The 18,972-nt window shown below is 49.7% G+C and overlaps 1 protein-coding gene across 1 annotated transcript; it reads right to left on the bottom strand.

The window, feature by feature from the left end:
* Window positions 1-11,917: 11,917 nt before the first annotated feature.
* On the bottom strand, window positions 11,918-18,018 carry SSTR2 (somatostatin receptor 2). Its single transcript, XM_059996333.1, has 2 exons — window positions 17,921-18,018; window positions 11,918-13,998 (listed from the first exon to the last, which is right to left on the bottom strand). Exon 2 carries the CDS (start codon window positions 13,906-13,908, stop codon window positions 12,799-12,801), a length of 1,110 nt encoding a protein of 369 aa, XP_059852316.1. The 5' UTR covers window positions 13,909-13,998; window positions 17,921-18,018; the 3' UTR covers window positions 11,918-12,798.
* Window positions 18,019-18,972: the final 954 nt, after the last annotated feature.

The following is an 18,972-nucleotide window of genomic DNA, read 5'->3' as shown; positions in this document are numbered from 1 at the left end:
GGTCAGGATAAGTTCAAGGGAAGGTGGTCCCTTCCAGTGTGGCTGAATGTTTTCACCTTAAGGACAGATCTATAAGAGAAGTTGTTTTATTACAGTAATCCTGCCCTTGCCTTACCTAGAGAAGTACTGTGGCCAGGCACCCGTAGCTGCCTCCGGAGAATATTCAGCTGTAATGATGACGGTTTGGTGGGGTATTTCCCTCTTGGATGCAGCATAACTGGAGAAGTAGCTTGGGAGGAAGCAGTTTTCAAGTGTACCTTTCCTAGGGATGAGCCATTGTGAGGATCACGTCCCATCCTGGGATTCACACAACCTAAAATTATAAATGTCAACTAAGGAGGTCTTAGAACATTGAGCGTTCAAAGACTGCAACTGGGGAAATCAGATCCCTGAGGAAACTGCAGGGTTTTAGGAGGAGGTATGCTTGCAGGAAGCTCTATTTCTACTGGGACGTGAAGTTTGTTTGTTTTTGTTGTATTTGAAGTTGTACTAGGTAAATCAGAAACAACCTGCTTGGCCCAAGGTTGGATGATAAAAGACTCTGAATCCTCAGGCTCCAGAAAGTTTGCAGTTTGGGTACTTGCAAATAGAGTTTGGGGGGAAATGCCACCAGTTGACTAGAATGTATTGAATTGCCTGGGCTTTTTTTTTTTTTTTTTTTGCCGTACGCAGGCCTCTCACTGTCGTGGCCTCTCCTGTTGCGGAGCACAGGCTCCGGACGCGCAGGCTCAGCGGCCATGGCTCACGGGCCCAGCCGCTCTGCAGCATGTGGGATCCTCCCGGACCGGGGCACGAACCCGCGTCCCCTGCATCGGCAGGCGGACTCCCAACCACTGCGCCACCAGGGAAGCCCGTAGCCTGGCCTTTTTGATATGCTTTTGGTATAGGTGGCGGTTGTGGAAGCGTGCACTACTTGACCTTGGAATTTGAAAAATCGTGCTGATGAGTTTTCATCTTGCAAAGGGAGATCATAAAGTTGCATTCTGCATCGGCCATGCCCAAAGCAGCATCTTCGGATGTTGACCACCTGGAATCCTGTGTGAGCGGGTGTTGCTCTAATCCTTCATCCCCTCTGCAGCTCCCAAGCTGTCCGGTGGTTATATTCTGAAAATCCAGTTTTTCTTCTCGGAATTTAGAGAGTGCTTTTAACGTTGCAAGGCCCCGAGGGCCTCTCAGTTATGCCTGTACCTTGGTGGAAGTTTAACGAGCCTGCTCCAGCTATTCCAGTAGACGGTGGGCAGCCTTGAGAGTGCTGGGATCCCGGGAAGGGGGCTGTCTCAGGAGGGGCCGCATCCTGATTCTCCATCCCTCACGCCATCCGTTCTGCGCCCCTCTCTGGAGGCTGCCCTCTCTGCACTACCTCCTTTGGCCCTCTTACCTTCTGGCTCTGGTTGAATTCAGCCACGGGAGTGTTCCCGACCAGGGCTCTTGGCCTCCTTAATCGATAGAAGTTGATCAGAGGCCAGACAAGAAATTCAGGCAAGGCTTTATTGGGGTCCCTGCTGCAGCAGCGGAGAGTGAAAACAGGTAACAGGTTCCCCTGCTCACTCGCCCTTTGAGCTGGTTCCTTATATGGGGTGAGGGTGGGGTATATCCAGGGGTCGGGCCGGAGGGGTGGCTTGGGGGTTTTGCCCACCCCCTTGGTGGTGCTGTGTGCAGGCGGCCTGCACAGTACCCTGTTTTTGCTCCCGACACCCTGTTTTTGCTCCCAGCCCCTCAGAAGTGTCAGTTGTGGTTTTGGTCTTTTTGTATCTTGTTGTTCATAATTTGCCCCAACTGCTCATGAGCGCAGTTATTTTTAGTCCCTTACAGTTTCTTTGTATTTTGTTGCTTGAGGAGATGTGTGTTCGGGGGCAAGCAGTGAAGCAAAGGGCCCCAGGTCCCAGCCTGTCTCAAGCAGTGCAGCAAAGGGCCCCAGGCCCCAGGCCCCAGGTCCCAGGCTGTCTCAGGAGGAGAGCAAAGGGCCCCAGGTCCCAGGTCCCAGGCTGTCTCAGGAGGAGAGCAAAGGGCCCCAGGCCCCAGGCCCCAGGTCCCAGGCTGTCTCAGGAGGAGAGCAAAGGGCCCCAGGCCCCAGGCCCCAGGTCCCAGGCTGTCTCAGGAGGAGAGCAAAGGGATGCACTGCGATTCTGGCCGATTTACTTTACAGGCACAGCTCCCGTCGGGTCTTCCTTCCTCGTGGCTTCTGCTCTCACTCGGCTGGTGAAGTCTTCCTTCCTCACCTGGTCTCCGGGCCCCTCATCCATCTCTTGCTGATTCCCTGACACCCCCCCACCCCTCTGTACGTAGCTCCTTCATTACATTCATTTTAGTTAAACCCCTCTGAGTGCGCCATCTGTTTCCAGCTGGACCCGTGAGCGATACAGATGGTTATAGACCCGGACTAGCGGCGTGATCCTCTCCCTCTGTTTAGCACCAGGCCCCAGGCCAAACCACGTTTTCACCCTGGAGGAAGAACAAAGAACTCAGCTATTTAGAACATGCCGTGAACCCTAAGTTTCTAGAACACTTGGACAATATGAGGCTCTGTTTACGGAGGTGAGACGTTATATCCCTGGTCCATTCGGGCAGAGACCGACGTTTAGTTAGGCTTAGCCGAGGAGGAAAGCCCTCTAGCCAGAAAGGAACACTCTGTGTAGATAGAAATCGTGTAGCACCTTATCGGCAGACACATAATGCATTTACTTTTCTGCACCGGACTTGCTTTCACCTTGCATCACGTGGTCGGTTGGTTAGTGCCAGCTGAGCTTTCCTGATGGCAGGATGAGAAGCCATGGTTTAATATTAGCCAATTTGGAAAATCCTTGGTGGTTTCATAGCCCAAAAGTTCCTGGTCTTCTCTTGCTGCGATTCAAGGTGAGGGGAATTTCATGTTTACTGGACACCCCTGTGTACCTGGTGATGTGATAAATTATTTAAAATATTTTATTTCAGGTAGTCTTTACACCACTCTGGGAGGTAGGTGGTGTGATCCCTATTTTGCAGACAGGGAGGCAGGGGTTTGGGAATGTCAGGCCCAGGCTCCAGGTCACACCTCCCATAGGTGGAAGTGCAGTGATGTGGTTAAGAAATCAGGTTCTGGGCAAGTGATGTAAGTACTCTATGCCTCCGTTTCCTCATCGATCGAATGGGGGTAACAGCTGGACCTACTTCATAGAGCTCTTGTGGTAACTGAATGCAATGATGAATATAAAGTGCTTAGAACAGGACTCAGTGCATCCAAAAGTCAGCTAATTTTCTTTTCTGATTTTAACAGTCTAATGCATAGTTAAGATTCTGTTTTAAGCACCTGGAAATTTTTGTTATGTTTTGATTTTGAGTGAAAGAAGTGATCAGAAGGTGATAAAAAGTCATTTTCTTTGACCTGATTTTAAAACTCTTGCTATTTCTCTGTCATCGGTTTTGCTGTCAGCAAAGCTGACATGTCTTTATGACATTTTTAGAGCATCCCTTTCATCGTCTGCTTTACAATGACTTAGTCATGCTATTTAAATCAGGTTACAAAATCTGGAAGAAATCAGATGAGGCCGTTAAAAACTGTCTGCGAACAAAATGGGACTCACTGGTGGTTGTTTGTTTTTTCTTCTGCTACTGGACAAGTGATGGCTAAGACATCTAGAAAATGTTTTGTACACTCTTTTGGGGGCTGGGAGTTTTAAGACAAATTGTAAAATTCTAAAGGTTACAGTTCCGTGTTTTAGGAAACCTGGGGAGTGTGGGTTACGTCACCTAGGACTCTGGCCCATTTTCCTGAATCTCTAGAGTCTTTTCCGGAAGTAGGTGGGAAACGAGATGAGTCTGCATAGCTGGCCTCTTGAACAAAGTTCACCCTGAGTCCCTTAATTGAGAGTGTGATTTCACGTGAAGGTAGTTTATAAAACAGTACCCTTGCAAAAATAAATAAAGTCACTAAAAAACTGTTTGCTTTCTGCTTTCTAGTATATAGAATCAATTGTAACAGCAAAGATCGAGGTAAATTTATCTGACAGGAAACACATGCAATTACCAAGGCTGGTACAGCTTATTTGAAAACACAAGCAGTATTAGCTATTTTGTCTAAATACTGGACGCTCAGGAATGACAAATTAGCAAAAATAACCACATTCAAGATATCACGAGAATAGTAAAAATATCTGGCTTCTGTGCACACCTATGCTCGGCATATTAAAACCATCCATCGTGGCACATAATTAAAACTGTTTTTGCCGTTGGGGCTGCTGAAAGCTTTTTCTGGATGTCCCAGGTTTCCTCATATGCGTAGAGCATGGAAGGAATTTCTTTATCTCCACCACCTTCAGAAAGGGGGAGCCAGGAACAATGCTGGGACCTCTCAAAGGAACAGAAAAGGGGGCGAATTGCACGTGAGAGCGTGTGTGAAGAGTCTTCAGTCTCCTTTGATGATGATTTATCTACTGTTTGTCAAAACCTGCTGTTGTTTACGGTGAGTGACAGCTGGGGAGTGATGGATAGATCAACTATGGAAGACGAGTGAAGGATAATTTAGGAAAAAGGCACTGCTCACTAGACGATCTTCACCACGTTCTAAACGTCAACACCACACATTCCGCACTCTGTTCTTCCCTAGTGAGATGGTTCCCAGGCTGCTGGAAACTCGAACAGAGACGACTCCTGGGGAAAAAGCTTTCAGATCATTTGGGTAGTTGAATCGTCTGCCCTTACTTTCTTTTTTGTAAATTTTTATTGGAGCGTAGTTGCTTTACGACGTTGTGTTCATTTCTGCTGTGCAGCCTACTCGGGATCAGATAGGGTGAGCTCGGTGGCCCTGTGGGGCTGCGCTGGCTGGTTTCCTCCTCCAGACAGGAAACCAGTCCTCGTTAGCAGGTGGTTCTAACTGGGAACCTTGTCCTCCCACTCAAACACGTATTAAACTGCTTCTGTCTGAGGCCGCGCAGTGATGGAAAGGATGGAGAGACGGGGAAGAAGAATGAACGAGGCCTGGCTTTGGACCATCCACCTGCAGGAGTACATGCCTCTCTGCTGTTCCCTTCAAAATCCGTTCCCAGCCTCATTTAAAAAAAAAATATTTATTTAGGGCTTCCCTGGTGGCGCAGCGGTTAAGAATCCGCCTGCCAACGCAGGGGCACGGGTTCGAGCCCTGGTCCAGGAAGATCCCACATGCCGCGGAGCAACTAAGCCCGTGCGCCACAACTACTGAGCCTACGCTCTAGAGCCCGTGAGCCACAACTACTGAGCCCGCGTGCCTAGAGCCTGTGCTCCGCAACAAGAGAAGCCACCGCAGTGAGAAGCCCGCACACTGCAACGAAGAGTAGCCCCCGCTCGCCGCAACTAGAGAAAGCCTGTGCGCAGCAACGAAGACCCAATGCAGCCAAAAATAATAAATTAAATTAAATTTTTAAAATATTGATTTATTTATTTGGCTGCGCTGGGTCTGAGTTGTGGCACGTATGCGGGATCTAGTTCCCTGACCAGGGATCGAACCTGGGCCCCTTGCACTGGGAGCTCAGAGTCTTAACCACTGGACCACCAGGGAAGTCCCCCAGCCTCATTTTCTGAAAATGAAGTGTCCCTCTCTATTTAAAGTTGGGCAGGTGGAATGCTCAAAAGGAGAAATCATTTCAAAAATTTCAAATTTTAAATGTAAATATTAGAGAACACTATTTGGAAAGATGGACAGAGGAAATAAAGGAAACGAACTCTGATAGGCTAAGTTTTAAGAAATATGCCCCTGTCTTGACTGCACAAGACCTGGACCCTTACTGACCTTGACACCCTTTAAGAATGGAGCTGCTTGGGGGCTTCCCTGGTGGCACAGTGGTTGGGAGTCCGCCTGCCGATGCAGGGGACGCGGGTTCGTGCCCCGGTCTGAGAAGATTCCACATGCCGCGGAGCGGCTGGTCCCGTGAGCCATGGCTGCTGGGCCCGCGCGTCTGGAGCCTGTGCTCCGGGGCGGGAGAGGCCACAACAGTGAGCGGCCCACGTACCGCAAAAAAAAAAAAAAAAAAAAAAAAGAATGGAGCTGCTACTTCCGTGCCTTGCTTTGGTTCTTCTCTAGCAATTAGGATTTACTTTATCAGTCCCGGAGGCTGTAAGGAAGCCCTTGAGATCCCAGACCCTCTAAATACCCATCTCCATGTTGGCCCAACAGCCCAGAACCCTGTTGCCGATGGCAAACCAGATTTTGGGTCTGCTCGGCTGTTCTAGAGCTGTTCTGTTCAAGATTGAGGAGGAATGGGTTTCCTTGGTTGCAGAGATAGCCCCCAGCAACACGCCGTGTGGCTGAGGATGCGACGGGTGCCACCTTCCAGTCCTCAAGCCCTTGGAGCTGGGAACAAGCAGAGGGGGTCGCGTGAAGGTGCAGGAGAGAAGGACAGTGAAACAGCTGTGGTCTGTCGCTTCCCGGAACGAGCCTGCGATAAACAGGGCCCACCCACCTGGGCGAGCTATTTAGGGGACTGTTTTATTTTATTTTGTCTACTGATGAATCATTTATTCGAACAAGACAAAAACGGCTCCACATTGTTTCCTTTTATACAGAAATTGGAACATTTCAAATATATTACCTTTTCTCTTTTTCAACAGATCTTATTTGAGTCGGGTCCCAGGAACTTCTTTTCATTCTAGGATTCACGTTTTAGTAACACACATGCACCCATTACAGCCAAAACAGCACACTTGAATTTCGGATAGTCATTCATTATTATGGTGACAGTACCAACATACGGTAAAAGCCCTCTGGCTCTCCCCACCACGTCCTTCTTTTTGAGCCAGTTCTCGCCTTCTGTGTATGAACCTCTATCATCAACTTTAATATTATCTCCTTTAGTCAGAAATTCGATGTCTCCATTATCTTTCATGAACTTTGATTACTCTGTGTACTGTTGGAATGTAGGAGACTATTTTAATCTGCAAAAAAGCGTTTAAGTGGAAGCCAAAGTGAGTCTTCATCCAGTCTGAGCCTTTGCTCCACAAGTGTCTAGACTCCCAAGTTGACAGTGCAACTGGGACTAAGCTAACTTTAGGTAATCTTGAGCATGAACCCTGGAGACTCCTGTTCATCAAAAAAGGCTGTAAGAAGACATTCTTCCCCATCACATACTGGCTGGTACTTAAAATGCACGAGACGAGCTGACGTAGGCATCCCGAGCCATGGAAATGGACTGGGGTGGGAGCGGCGGATGAAGGGAGGACTTCTTTTATCTTGAAGACACTCTTTTGTGGAAGTGTGTTCACAGCTGAGAAGGAGAACTGTGATTCATTTTCTCGGTGGCCGAGCATCTCAGCTTCCCCCAAAATGTTCAACCTAAGATTTGCATTAGGAAGCGTGGCGGCAGGTGGGGAAGGCCTATGAAAACACTGTCCTTGATGAGAATCAATTTAAAATTATTTGGAGTGACTTTTCTGCAAGGAAGTTTTCTTGTTTTTCTTATACAAAATTATTGCTGTGAGCAGGACCTTCGCTTTAGGTTGGTTGACTGGTGAGGATGATAACCCTTTTGCCAACCCTGGTTTTTTTTTTTATTTTTTTAAATTTTGAGGTGTTATTGCGGGGACAGCTGGCTGGGGCTAGGTGTGCAGTGTGTGACCTGGCACGGAATCCTCCAGGTGAAAAATTACTGCAGGCACAATGTCCCTCTCCCCTACCAGAAAAAAAATGACTCAAGGGCTTCCCTGGTGGCGCAGTGGTTGAGAGCCCGCCTGCCGATGCAGGGGACGCGGGTTCGTGCCCTGATCCGGGAGGATCCCACATGCCACGGAGCGGCTGGGCCCGTGAGCCATGGCTGCTGAGCCTGCGCGTCCGGAGCCTGTGCTCCGCAACGGGAGAGGCCACAACAGTGAGAGGCCCGCGTACCGCAAAAAAAAAAAAAAAAAAGACTCAGTATCCTTAGACTTCAAATGAGCTAGTCAGATTCTAGTTCTCTTCCTCAGTTGAAAGCCTTGGAGAATCTCTGCATTGGAGGTCTTGCCCAAAAGATACAGAAGGTGCGTTGTGTGTGCACGTGAGTGTGTGTTACACGTCCGCATGCATGTCATGTGCACACGTGTGAATGTGTCCTTCACGTGTATGTGCATCTCATGTGTGTGCATGCGCTCCGTTGTGTCACCCGTGTGTGTCTGAGCGCACCCAGTGCAGCGAAGGTACCAGTTGAGCTGAACTTGAGAGCCTTGGAAGACAGTCCATTTCTCCGGAGTAGTGGGATTCTGGTTAATGTTAAGAAAACAGCTAAGGCTTTGTTTTGTTATTTGAGAAGCATTTGGGGTTCTTGTTAAAAAACAGTGTCCATGAGAAAAAATATCGGCTCTCTCAGGAATGACTATGTTGCCTGGCCTGGAGGATGAGGGGTCTCAGAGGAACTGATTCCCAACCATCGGCCAGGTTGGGGGCGCAGGACGCACCGTCCAGGAGGGCATTGCTGCTCCTTTGTGGTATCTGCTGCGACTACACGTAGTCCTGCTACTGGTGGCTCTTCTTCTCTTGAGACTAGCAATCTTCTCTCAGGGGCCCCGTACTGGCTACCTAGTAATCTTTTCTTTGTAAGGACCTGGGACCCCTGTGTCTTCTGTGTCCAGGCTACAATAGCCTTATTTGGTAGCTCACAGCACACCCCTCTTTCTCTCTTCGGGGACTGCCACTGCCAAGGGACCTTCTCTACTGCTTAAGGGATTGGAGGTCCCATCACTGAATAACTGGAGTCGGTACAGCCCTGGGAAGACGTTTCAGATTTCTTTTTAAGTGGGCCTTGCCTCCCATTCCTCGACGGGCTTTTCGAAAAGGATGGGGCAATTGTATCTCTAACCAGTACATTCCTTTTCTGCTTCCAGTCCTTGTAGGATCAGGGTCACAAATAAGCCCCCTCTCTGGACCAGACACATATCCTGGCAAAGAGGTCTTTGCCTCCCCCGGGTCTGGCCCTTCAATGATGCCAGGAAAGGAGAGAGATGAAAAAAATAAAGCTTCTCCTTCGTGAAAACTCCCTCTCTGCCCACCTGGACCTGAGCCTCTGTGTCATCAGCTTTCTCATGCTGAACACCTTTGTCCTACGGGAGCAGATGTTCATGGAGCCCAGCGATCAAGCTACAGCGTTTCATTTAATGATATTATACTCACTTTCAATCTTAGGAGAATCGATCATGTTTTCTATTTAACTTGGTTAAGTCTTGGTTAATATTTAGCTCTGTTTTGAAGCCTAGTCCAGATATCTACAACCTGACACATCTAAACGAGGAAACTAGGTACCCAGCCTGTGTTCAGTCACTGCCGAGTTAAAGGAAAGGGTGGGCAGTCACTGCAGTTGGCGGTGGGAGCGGCAGGTGTGAAAGCTTGGCCTTGAGCTGTTCTTCTTAGCTCTGATGGTCTGCCGACTTGGGTAACTGCTATAAAAGCTTTCTAGCTGTAAGCAGAATACAGTCCCTGGTGCCTACTTTCTAGAAGAGCTGCTAGGGAAAAAAAAAATTAGAGGCTCTGCCTATGAGAATGAAAGTTGTCTTGCTTCTAACATATTAGACGCAGAACAACTACTTAGGTGAAGGTTTGCTTTGCTAGAGCGTTTGATAGGAAATTTGGTGTTTTTGAATCTGGCAAAAAATATGGATTAGAAAAGTGGCTGATTATAAGTTATTACTTATAAGCCCAAATGCTTGGTCCGCTAAATATTGTGATTTTTTTTGTGGTGATGCATGTTTCAGAAACACTCATCAGACCTTCTGCCTCATATAAGGAACCTTTTGAAGGTTCTCTTCTACCTTTCTTCAACAAGGCCAAAGTTCGTTTCTGTCTTTCATTGTAACTTGATGGTCTTGATTGGACAGCCACGTCTGGGGCTGATTATGAACATCTACCTCGACAACCACCTACTTGCTGCCTTTGTCAGTGACCAGGCTGTACGCTTTTCCAGCACGAGGCTCCTATTTAGGGCAGCTGGGGCCGAAAGCTTCAATACCTGTATTCTGTCTTGGAGGAGAGGATGAGTTTGTGTAAGCAGACTCCAGCTCACTGCCAGCTCTGAATTCCCAGCCACCAGCCTCCGTCTTCTTCTCTGCCTACCATTTATGAGAGATAAATAAGTTTATGCAAAAACAAAAAGAGGTACAATTATAAGATGACACTGTAGGGAAAGTTGTTACACAAAAATGCATGCAATAAACTATTATATATAGGAGGGATAAACAACAAGGTCCTACTGTATAGCACAGAGAACTTATTCAATATCCTATGATAGGATAGACCTAGAGTCTGTCATACAGAGTGAAGTAAGTCAGAAAGAGACAGACAAATACCGTATGCTAACACATATATATGGAATTTAAGAAAAAGAAATGTCATGAAGAACCTAGGGGTAAGACAGGAATAAAGACACAGACCTACTAGAGAACGGACTTGAGGATATGGGGAGGGGGAAGGGTGAGCTGTGACAAAGCGAGAGAGAGGCATGGACATATATACACTACCAAATGTAAGGTAGATAGCTAGTGGGAAGCAGCCGCGTAGCACAGGGAGATCAGCTCGGTGCTTTGTGACCGCCTGGAGGGGTTGGATAGGGAGGGTGGGAGGGAGGGAGACACAACAGGGAAGAGATATGGGAACATATGTATAGGTATAACTGATTCACTTTGTTATAAAGCAGAAACTAACACACCATTGTAAAGCAATTATACCCCAATAAAGATGTTAAAAAATATATATATATATATCCTATGATAAACCATCATGGAAAAGAATATAAAAAATATATATAACTGAATCACTTTGCTGTATAGCAGAAATTAATGACTTTGTAAATTAACTATATTTCAATTAAAAAAATTTTTAAATGCACGCAGCAGAATCACACATGATTACTCAGGATCAGCTACGAGTTCAACTCAGAACTGCCCAGCAGTCACAGCTAATGGAGTGCGACTCCTTCTCCTTCTCTTCTCTTCTTCATAAAAACAAGCAAAAGAAAGAAGTGCAGCGTCCTTCTATCCTTCAGTGTCCTTGTCCTCGTGTCCTCTTAGACTGTCCCAAGCTATGGCATGAACCTCACCAAAGTTCCAACCCCATGTCCAATATTACTCAGCTCTCTGTGTTAACTGAAACACAAGCTAACATCATATTCCACACAGGCCCCAATGTCCTATCATCTCTCCTGATACCTTTCTCACTACATCCGCTTAGGTTTAAACCGCTCTTCACCACCCATGAGAATGGAAGGTAAGTAGTACCTTGCATAACCCAAATGCTCAGATATCCTAAAATCAATGGAGTACATCACTTTTTACTCTCTCCTGGCATCCAGCCGATCTGTCTTCATAATTACATGTTGAGTGGAGGCTAGGATTATTCTTGGTCCCTTGGAATCACTTCTCTAAGTAAACGTCAGCGTTTATGCAAAGACCCAGGAACATCACATATTACGATAATGGTAAAGTTGGGTGTAAAGCATTTCATTGCAGATCTTTGCTTGTTGTTATGAAAGAGGAGAAGGGAGGAGGAGGGGGCCTCACTGTCCATTAGTTGCGGCTGCTAAGAGGTCCTGAGCTGACCTTGCAGCTGACCTTTCCTTTGGTAACCTTGTGGGATTTTACTGAATGCATTTTTTTTTTTTTTTGCATGTGGCATCTTAGTTCCCTGACCAGGGATTGAACCTACGCCGCCTGCAGTGGAAGCGCAGAGTCTTAACCACTGGCCTGCCAGGGAAGTCCCTATGGCATGCGTTTTGTGTAACAACTTTCCAGATAGTCTCATCTTACAATTGTACCTCTTTACTTTTGCTTGGATTTATCTATCATTATTTATTGAACATATCTTCTGGGCCACGGTGCTTTTGGGAATGAGGTGGCATGAGTTACATAGGCAGATAGAAGAAAAGCAGCACCGTAACCACAGGTGGAGCTCTTAGTCATTCTAACTGTCAGGCAGCCCTTGCCTAGGGAGCCAGAAGAGGCAAGCTCACTCCTAAATATGGTATAATTGATACGTGAGACACTGAGAGTGAGGCTTTCATACAAACCTAGAGACGATGGCATCCTTGCAAACACCCGAGCGTGTCCTTCTTTGTACTCTGGAAATTGTGAACAGCCAATGAAATGGGCATCGTCTCTTTTCTTATTGCTTGTATACAAGCCCAGCTACAATTTCAGGGACAGAAAAACGTCACTGATGGTGTGAAGCGCCTGTCTGTAACAGTGCTTGAGGAGTAGCCCAGGGAATCCGTGGATTAAAGGTCGATGTTTAGTGTGTCTGTTGTGGGTGATACTTTTACTTTCTTTTTTTTTTTTTTTTTCCAAAAACATACGGCCATGTGAACATACTGCCAAAGCAAGAGAGACCCCTGAAGCTTAAACTTTATTGGCTTCAGGGTAAGTCCATTCCTGCGGGTACCATATTGAAATAAATGTCCACCTATACTATGCACATTTGAACTTTCTACTTGTGTACATGAACTCAGGAAACGTAGGTCACGACTATACAGGGACTAGATAGGAACAGGCGAGTATAAGTGTAAGACCACAAGAGTACAGATTGGGCTTTAAACACACAGACACACAGAGAGGGTTTTCTGTTTTTGTGGAACTTCAGCGCCTCCAAAGATCACCTCTCCAGACTCTGCATTGTCTGCCTGCATTGAAATGTTCACTTTAAGGGGGAGGTAATCAGCTTAATACATTGTCATTCACTCAGACAAGCCGGACTCAAACACCATTCTCTGAAGAGGACTCATGCTGAGCACTTCCATATTCTAGAAGCCAGGTGATGGGGGAGGGAGGGAAGGGGGTGGGGTGCGGAGCACACAGCCGGTCGCAGAGCTTGGCGCTTGATTGATTGATTTTTCAGGCAGTTCAGATACTGGTCTGGAGGTCTCCATTGAGGAGGGTCCTCTGGGTCTCCGTGGTCTCATTCAGCCGGGATTTGTCCTGCTTACTGTCACTTCGTTCCCCGTCGTCTGTGCCGCTCACCTTGACCAAGCAGAGGACATTCTGGAAGCTCTTCTTGAAGTTGTCAGACAAGAAGGCGTACAGGATAGGGTTGGCACAGCTGTTAGCATAGGTGAGGGCCACCACAAAGTCAAACATGCCCTTAAGGGCTGGGGTGGGACTGATGGCCACGGACACCGAAGAGACATTGAAGATGTAGAAGGGGAGCCAGCAGAAAATGAAGACGGCCACCACGATGGACACCATCCGGGTGACCTTCTTCTCAGACTTTTTCCTCTTGGAGGAACCCACTCGGATTCCAGAGGACTTCACTTTGATGATAATGAACAGGTAGCAAAGACAGATGATGGTGAGGGGCACCAGGAACCCCAAGATGAAGGCGTAGATGATGAAGCCTGTGTACCACGCCCCGGATTCGCCTGGCCAGTTGATGGTGCAGCTGCTCCTCCCCCATTGGTTGCTCCGAAGGCCAGCATATATCATGATAGGCAAGATGACCAGCAGAGAGACCCCCCACACAGCCACGTTGATCATCTTGGCTGTCCGGGGTCTCCTCCACTTGGCCGACTTGATGGGGTGGACCACAGCCAGGTATCGGTCAATGCTCATGACTGTCAAGCAGAAGATGCTGGTGAACTGATTGATGCCATCCACAGTCATGACGACCCGGCAGATGGCCTTGCCAAAGGGCCAGTGGACCAGAGCCACCTGCATGGCCAGGAAGGGCAGACCCAGCATGAAGAGTTCGTCTGCGATGGCCAGGTTGAGGATGTAAACGTTGGTGATGGTCTTCATCTTGGCATAGCGGAGGATGACATAAATGACAAGCGTGTTGCCACACAACCCAATGATGCAGACCACAAAATATATGAAGGTGAGGACTGCATTGCTGGTCAGGTCATAGTATGGCTCTGTTTGGTTGGAAATGTTGGCTGTAGCCACGGAGCCACTGAGGTCGAATGGAGAGGAAAGCCAAGGTTGGGTCCCATTGAGTAGTTCGTATGCCAGATCCATGGCTGCCTGGCAGCTTAGGCTAGTTCCCACCAGCCAGAGACCTTACTCTCACCTTCACGGGTCCTGGAGGCAAAGGATCCACTGTGGCATCTGCAAGGAAAAAAGGAAAATTGATTCATCAGTCAGAGACTACTTAAGTTCTCACCAGCTTTCCGTGTTTCTGGTTTGCCTTGTCAGATGCTCTTCAATTGGAAAGTGTGTTATCTTTCACATCAACGTGAGCCTACCAGCCCATTCTCATCAGCGTGCAGGCTTTTTGAGTTGTTTGTCCACTGGGGGGAAAGGGTTTGAGTCAAGTCATCAGAGTTTATCTTGTCACCTTTGGTGATGCACACATGGGAGTTGGCGGTGGCTGCAACACAGCGATTCCTAAGCAGCTAACTGGTCCGGACCGCTCCAAGCTCTGTAAAGAGGCAGAGCTTGGAGAGGTCTGACCTCAGAGGAGTCTGACGCCGGCATTCCTGGCCTTTTCCCCTTGAGGAAATCTGTGTTGGCTTGTCGACTGCTTTGGGGTCTTTCCATTCTGAAAAATCCCATCGTGGAAAAATCCCAGACTTCAGAGGTGAAAAAAACCTAGGGTCCACCCATGGAGCCCACGTGACCCCGCGCCAGGCACTTAACCGCTCTGACTCTCATCTGTTACAGTGGAGGTGTCATGAAGGCCAAGTGATGCGGTAGAGGTGAAAATGCCCAGCACTGTGCTGGCTTCATCATCAGAACTCTAAAAAATTTTATCTTTTCTCCCTTTTTCATCTACCATTTTACTTATTTCTAAGTTATTGAAAGCTGCCTACACGAGGAACCAATTTATAGTCTTAAATATTAAAAATAAAGATCTGGCTTGCTTTTATTTTTCAAATGTATGCTGTAGTTGATTTTTGTTTCTTCCGTTTTTGTTTCTCGTTACTCCGTGCTTGACCTCCTCACACCTCGGAGAGTCCTTGCCCAAGTCCCTCGGCAGGATGCTCATCTTTTCACACCCCAGAGAATTTGCCTGTGATCCCCTGATTACGCATAGAAACAGGAACCGGTGTGAGGGAGGAAGGCTCATTCACAGAAGTGAGTTCCAAACACAGATGTCGCTCGTTCACATCCGCTGTCCCCTTGACCTTGCCAACCATCCTATGAGGTGGGGATAATTATCCCCATTTTACAGATGAGGAAACTGAGGCTTAGAGAGTTTAGGGAACTTGTTCCCATTCCCTTGTACATCATTGGTGGAGCTGGGATTTGAACACAGGACACCCAGGTCTTCTGCACTTTTCGCAGCATCACAGTTGCTGCTCAGTGGACTGGAAAACTAGTGGCTGATAACCGGGCTTTGGTTTGAAGCAGCTGACTCCTGTTTTACCTCCATGCCGAGAAAGTGATTGTAACACTGTTGGCTTGGCCTAAGATATAGAACAATAGCTCATCACATAATTAAATGATTTATCTACGGTCATTCAGAAAACATCACTGGGGGGCTTCTTTGTTCTGGATACCAGGGGTACAGGAGTGAACAAGATATGGAGGTGACAACTTAGGAGGGGAGACAGGAAGGATGCCAACTCTTACAGGGTGTGAGTTGCATGGAGATATGAACAAAGGATCTAAGAATGCCTTTCTCTGCTGGGGGATTCAGAGGAGGCTTCACGTGAGGAATGTTTGAGTTGGGTCTTGAATACATGAAGCCAGGAGGGCAGGTAAGAGGTCATTCTGGGAAGAGGGAGGCTGGAAAAGGGGTGATGTGCTGAGCTCATAGCGGGAATAGTTCATTTGGTGGACACATTTCCTCTGAGCAGGGCGCTTTTCTTGGTGCCTGAGTGAAGACTGGAGATAGCTCCTTTCTGCTTGGAGAGACTGCTGATGAGTTATAGGGGACTTAGCCAGCAACGAATGCCTCAGGATGCTTGCCCACCTCTGCCTCCGGTTCATTCTGCACCGCCAGGCGCATTGCTCATCCTTTCTGTGCTGATTTCCCCACTACACAACTGCCTGTAGAGTGGGGTCTGGGCTTTGTGACTGATCTTCCTGCAGGGTGCTTTGGGGACCCCGGATTCAATGTCTGCACTGGCTGAAAAGCATAAACTGGCAGCTGTTAAAAACAGAAGCTGTGAAGAAACCATCTTTGGCATCCCTGAGTTAACATAGGTTGTTTCCAATATCATTTCTATCTGTTTCGCTAGTTACTTAAATTCTTCTGACCCAGAATCTTATTTAAGGCGCCTGCATTGGAGTATACATTCATCACTAGCATTTCCAGGGTCCCATCTATGTGATGTGCAAGGTCACACTCCTATGTCTGGGTAAAACTGAAGACCTCTGGGCTGCAGAAGCCCTGTGTAGAGCTCTGGGGATAGGGGTGATGATGCAGGCAGGTGAGGGTGGGTTGGTTGAATGCTGACCTCCAGCCCTGACTTTGCCTTTTCCGCTAGAGTCTCACACAATGGGATGGAATTGCATAGGGTCATTTTTGAGAGAGGTAGCAACAGACAGAGTTCAGAGCTTGGTGAAGGTGGCAGAGATGGTAAGCTGGGGAACCAGTCCGGAGTGAGAAGCCTCCTCCAAAGAAGAAATGAGTTTGAATCACAGTGAATCTTACTGCATCAACAGCGAAGTCAGCTGCCTAAGGTCTCTGAGTGACTTTGCTTCATTTGTGTCTCATTGGAAGTGGAGTCCAATGCCAGGCATCATTCGTTGCTGGATTGTGGTTAAATGCACCAGGAAGTTTGGTTTTTCTGCTTTTTTTTTCCCAGCCTAAGAATTGTTAGATCCTGGACATGCCTGGTTGTTGGTTTCCTCTGAGACTGACTCCAGCTCTTCTGGAGAGGAGGGTGAGAATGGTCTAGAGCATCCCCTCCCCTCCCAGAGGGGCTGTGGTTCCCAGCCTAAGAATGTTGGGATGGGGACCACGCATCCGGGGTGGTTCTAAATCCTGCTCAGCTTCAGTTTTTCCCTTCTCCCCAGCATCTTTCCCTCCATTCAGGCCCCACCCCACTTCCCTCGGGCCTCCTAAACCCCAGTGGGTCACCGGGCGGCTGAAGCGTGAGCCCCACAGGTGGGGGGAGACTCAGTAGCCAGGTGCCGGCCACCGAGGTGCTGGTGCGCCTAGGAAAAGCCGAGGCAGCGCTGGCTGAAGGGCAGTGGGGAGAGGTGAGACTCCGGCCCGCCCAGCTGGCTCTCCAGGCGGGCACAGAAAATCCTCCTCTGCGCCATCCACCTCGCTGGCCATCAGACCCAAGGGTTTCCTGAAGGATTCCCTTCTATTTCCAGGAGGAGGAGATTAAAGATTGTCCTGCCAGCACCCTTGTCTCTGAAGGCAGAGAGAGGCCGGGGCATCAGGCACAGCTGGGAGCGGGCGACAGCCGCTTGGGGATTTGGCCGGCGGCTCGCGGGCGCAGGCCAGTCAGAGATTCGGTCTCTCCACACCTAGGCATCCTGTTCTCTCCGCCCGGGCGCTGGGGAGCAGACCCTGCACCGCTCGGGATCCGTGTCCCAGGCCCGGCGAGAAAGAACAAGGGAGGAACCCCTTTCCTGCTCCGTCGCTTCCCACTCACAGGCTCGGATCCCGGGTGCGCGTCCGCAGGAGCCCCGGCGGTGTCCCCCGCCCCGGCCTCGCTCTCCTCGCGTCCCGGCTCTTTTGCGGGCGAATGGGAGAGGAACTGTCGCCGTCGAAGCTGTCACCTGGACACTCGGCTGGGGGACCAGGACCGCACAAGGGCGCACGCCACGCACACCAGCATGCAGCTGTGCGGACACGTCCGTTCCAGCACACACGACCCACGGCGCCTCACTCACGCCGGGACACCCGCTGTCGTTCATTCCCACCAAAATCACCCCCAAAAACACGAGGGTGGAGAACCACGCACCGGGACCTACAGTCCGGCACACCGACGCGCGCACCCCCATGCAGCGCAGACGCACCCAGGTGCCCAAGTGCTTGTCTGTCAGTCTGTCTGTCTGTCTCTCTCTCTCTTTCTCTCACTCTCATACACACACACACACACACACACACACACACACAGCTCACCTTTGCTTTTCCGCTGCAATCCGCCAACTCGGTTCGCCGGCACCCAGCGGCCGTCCCCAACCCAGCCGGGTGCGCAGCCGCTTGGCCGGCGCTCGGCGTCCAGAGCTGCCCGCTCCGCTCGCGAGTCGCACCGCCGAGAGCTCGCTGGGCCCACAGATCCCGGGCGCCGAGCCGCGGACTGAGGCTCCGGGCGCGAGTGACGGACCGCGCGCGCGGGTGGCTGCGCCGCCTGCACTGGCCGTGCCGAGCGCGGGCGCCTCGGCTCATTTCCCCACGCCCCCCCATTACGTCACGGCAGCTCGCTCCGCCCTCCCGGTCCTGTGGGCGGACAGGGTTGAGCCGCACCGAGAATCCTGCGGGGGGCTCCGGGCGGAGGTCGTGGGCGCCCGGGGTAGAAGGGGACGCGCGTGCGGGGCGCGAAGGGTCGAGCGATTTCGGCCTCCCCAAGACCGGTGGCAGGGACACGCGCTGTCTTCCGTCCGCTTTCACAGAGTCTGTTCTATTTCACCCAGCCTATTCCAGGCAGCTGGAGTGGCGCCCGGCGACCCAGACTCGCTCCGCGACCTCTGCCATCTCTGCATTCAGACAAGTTTGCAAAGCAGTGGGTCATCCCCGGGCGCAGGGCCAGGGGATGGAGCGGGAGAAAACGGGTCCGGGGAAGGCCCTTCTCCATGTGGTGACCAACGCCCCTCCGCACAGGGTGTGAGCCCGCACTCGGGTTCCAAAATTCGGGTGCGGGAGCAGTCAGAGGCCCAGCAAGGGAGCGTCTCATCCCAGCCCTCCCAGCTTTCCACAGCTTGGAGATGCAGTGGCCGTGCAGCCCGTCCCCTACCTTAACCTTGACCGTGGGCACCTGCTGGTCAGACTCGGCACAGCCCCTCCTCTTCCCTGCTGTGAGGGAGCAAATGCATACAAACGTGCATGAAGTAGGTGCTGTGTCCCGTACAGGTAGAGCTATTTATTTTTTGACTGTGATGATTCAGCTTCTGTTCCAAGTTTAATGTCATAATTGGTCCTGCAGCCTCTCCTTCCTCACCCTCCTCCAAGTACAC

This window comes from Delphinus delphis, chromosome 19, assembly GCF_949987515.2.
Source record: "Delphinus delphis chromosome 19, mDelDel1.2, whole genome shotgun sequence".
Classification (NCBI taxonomy): Eukaryota; Metazoa; Chordata; class Mammalia; order Artiodactyla; family Delphinidae; genus Delphinus; species Delphinus delphis.
Note: the sequence above shows the minus strand (reverse complement) of the source record. Positions and strands in the feature narration are given on the sequence as shown.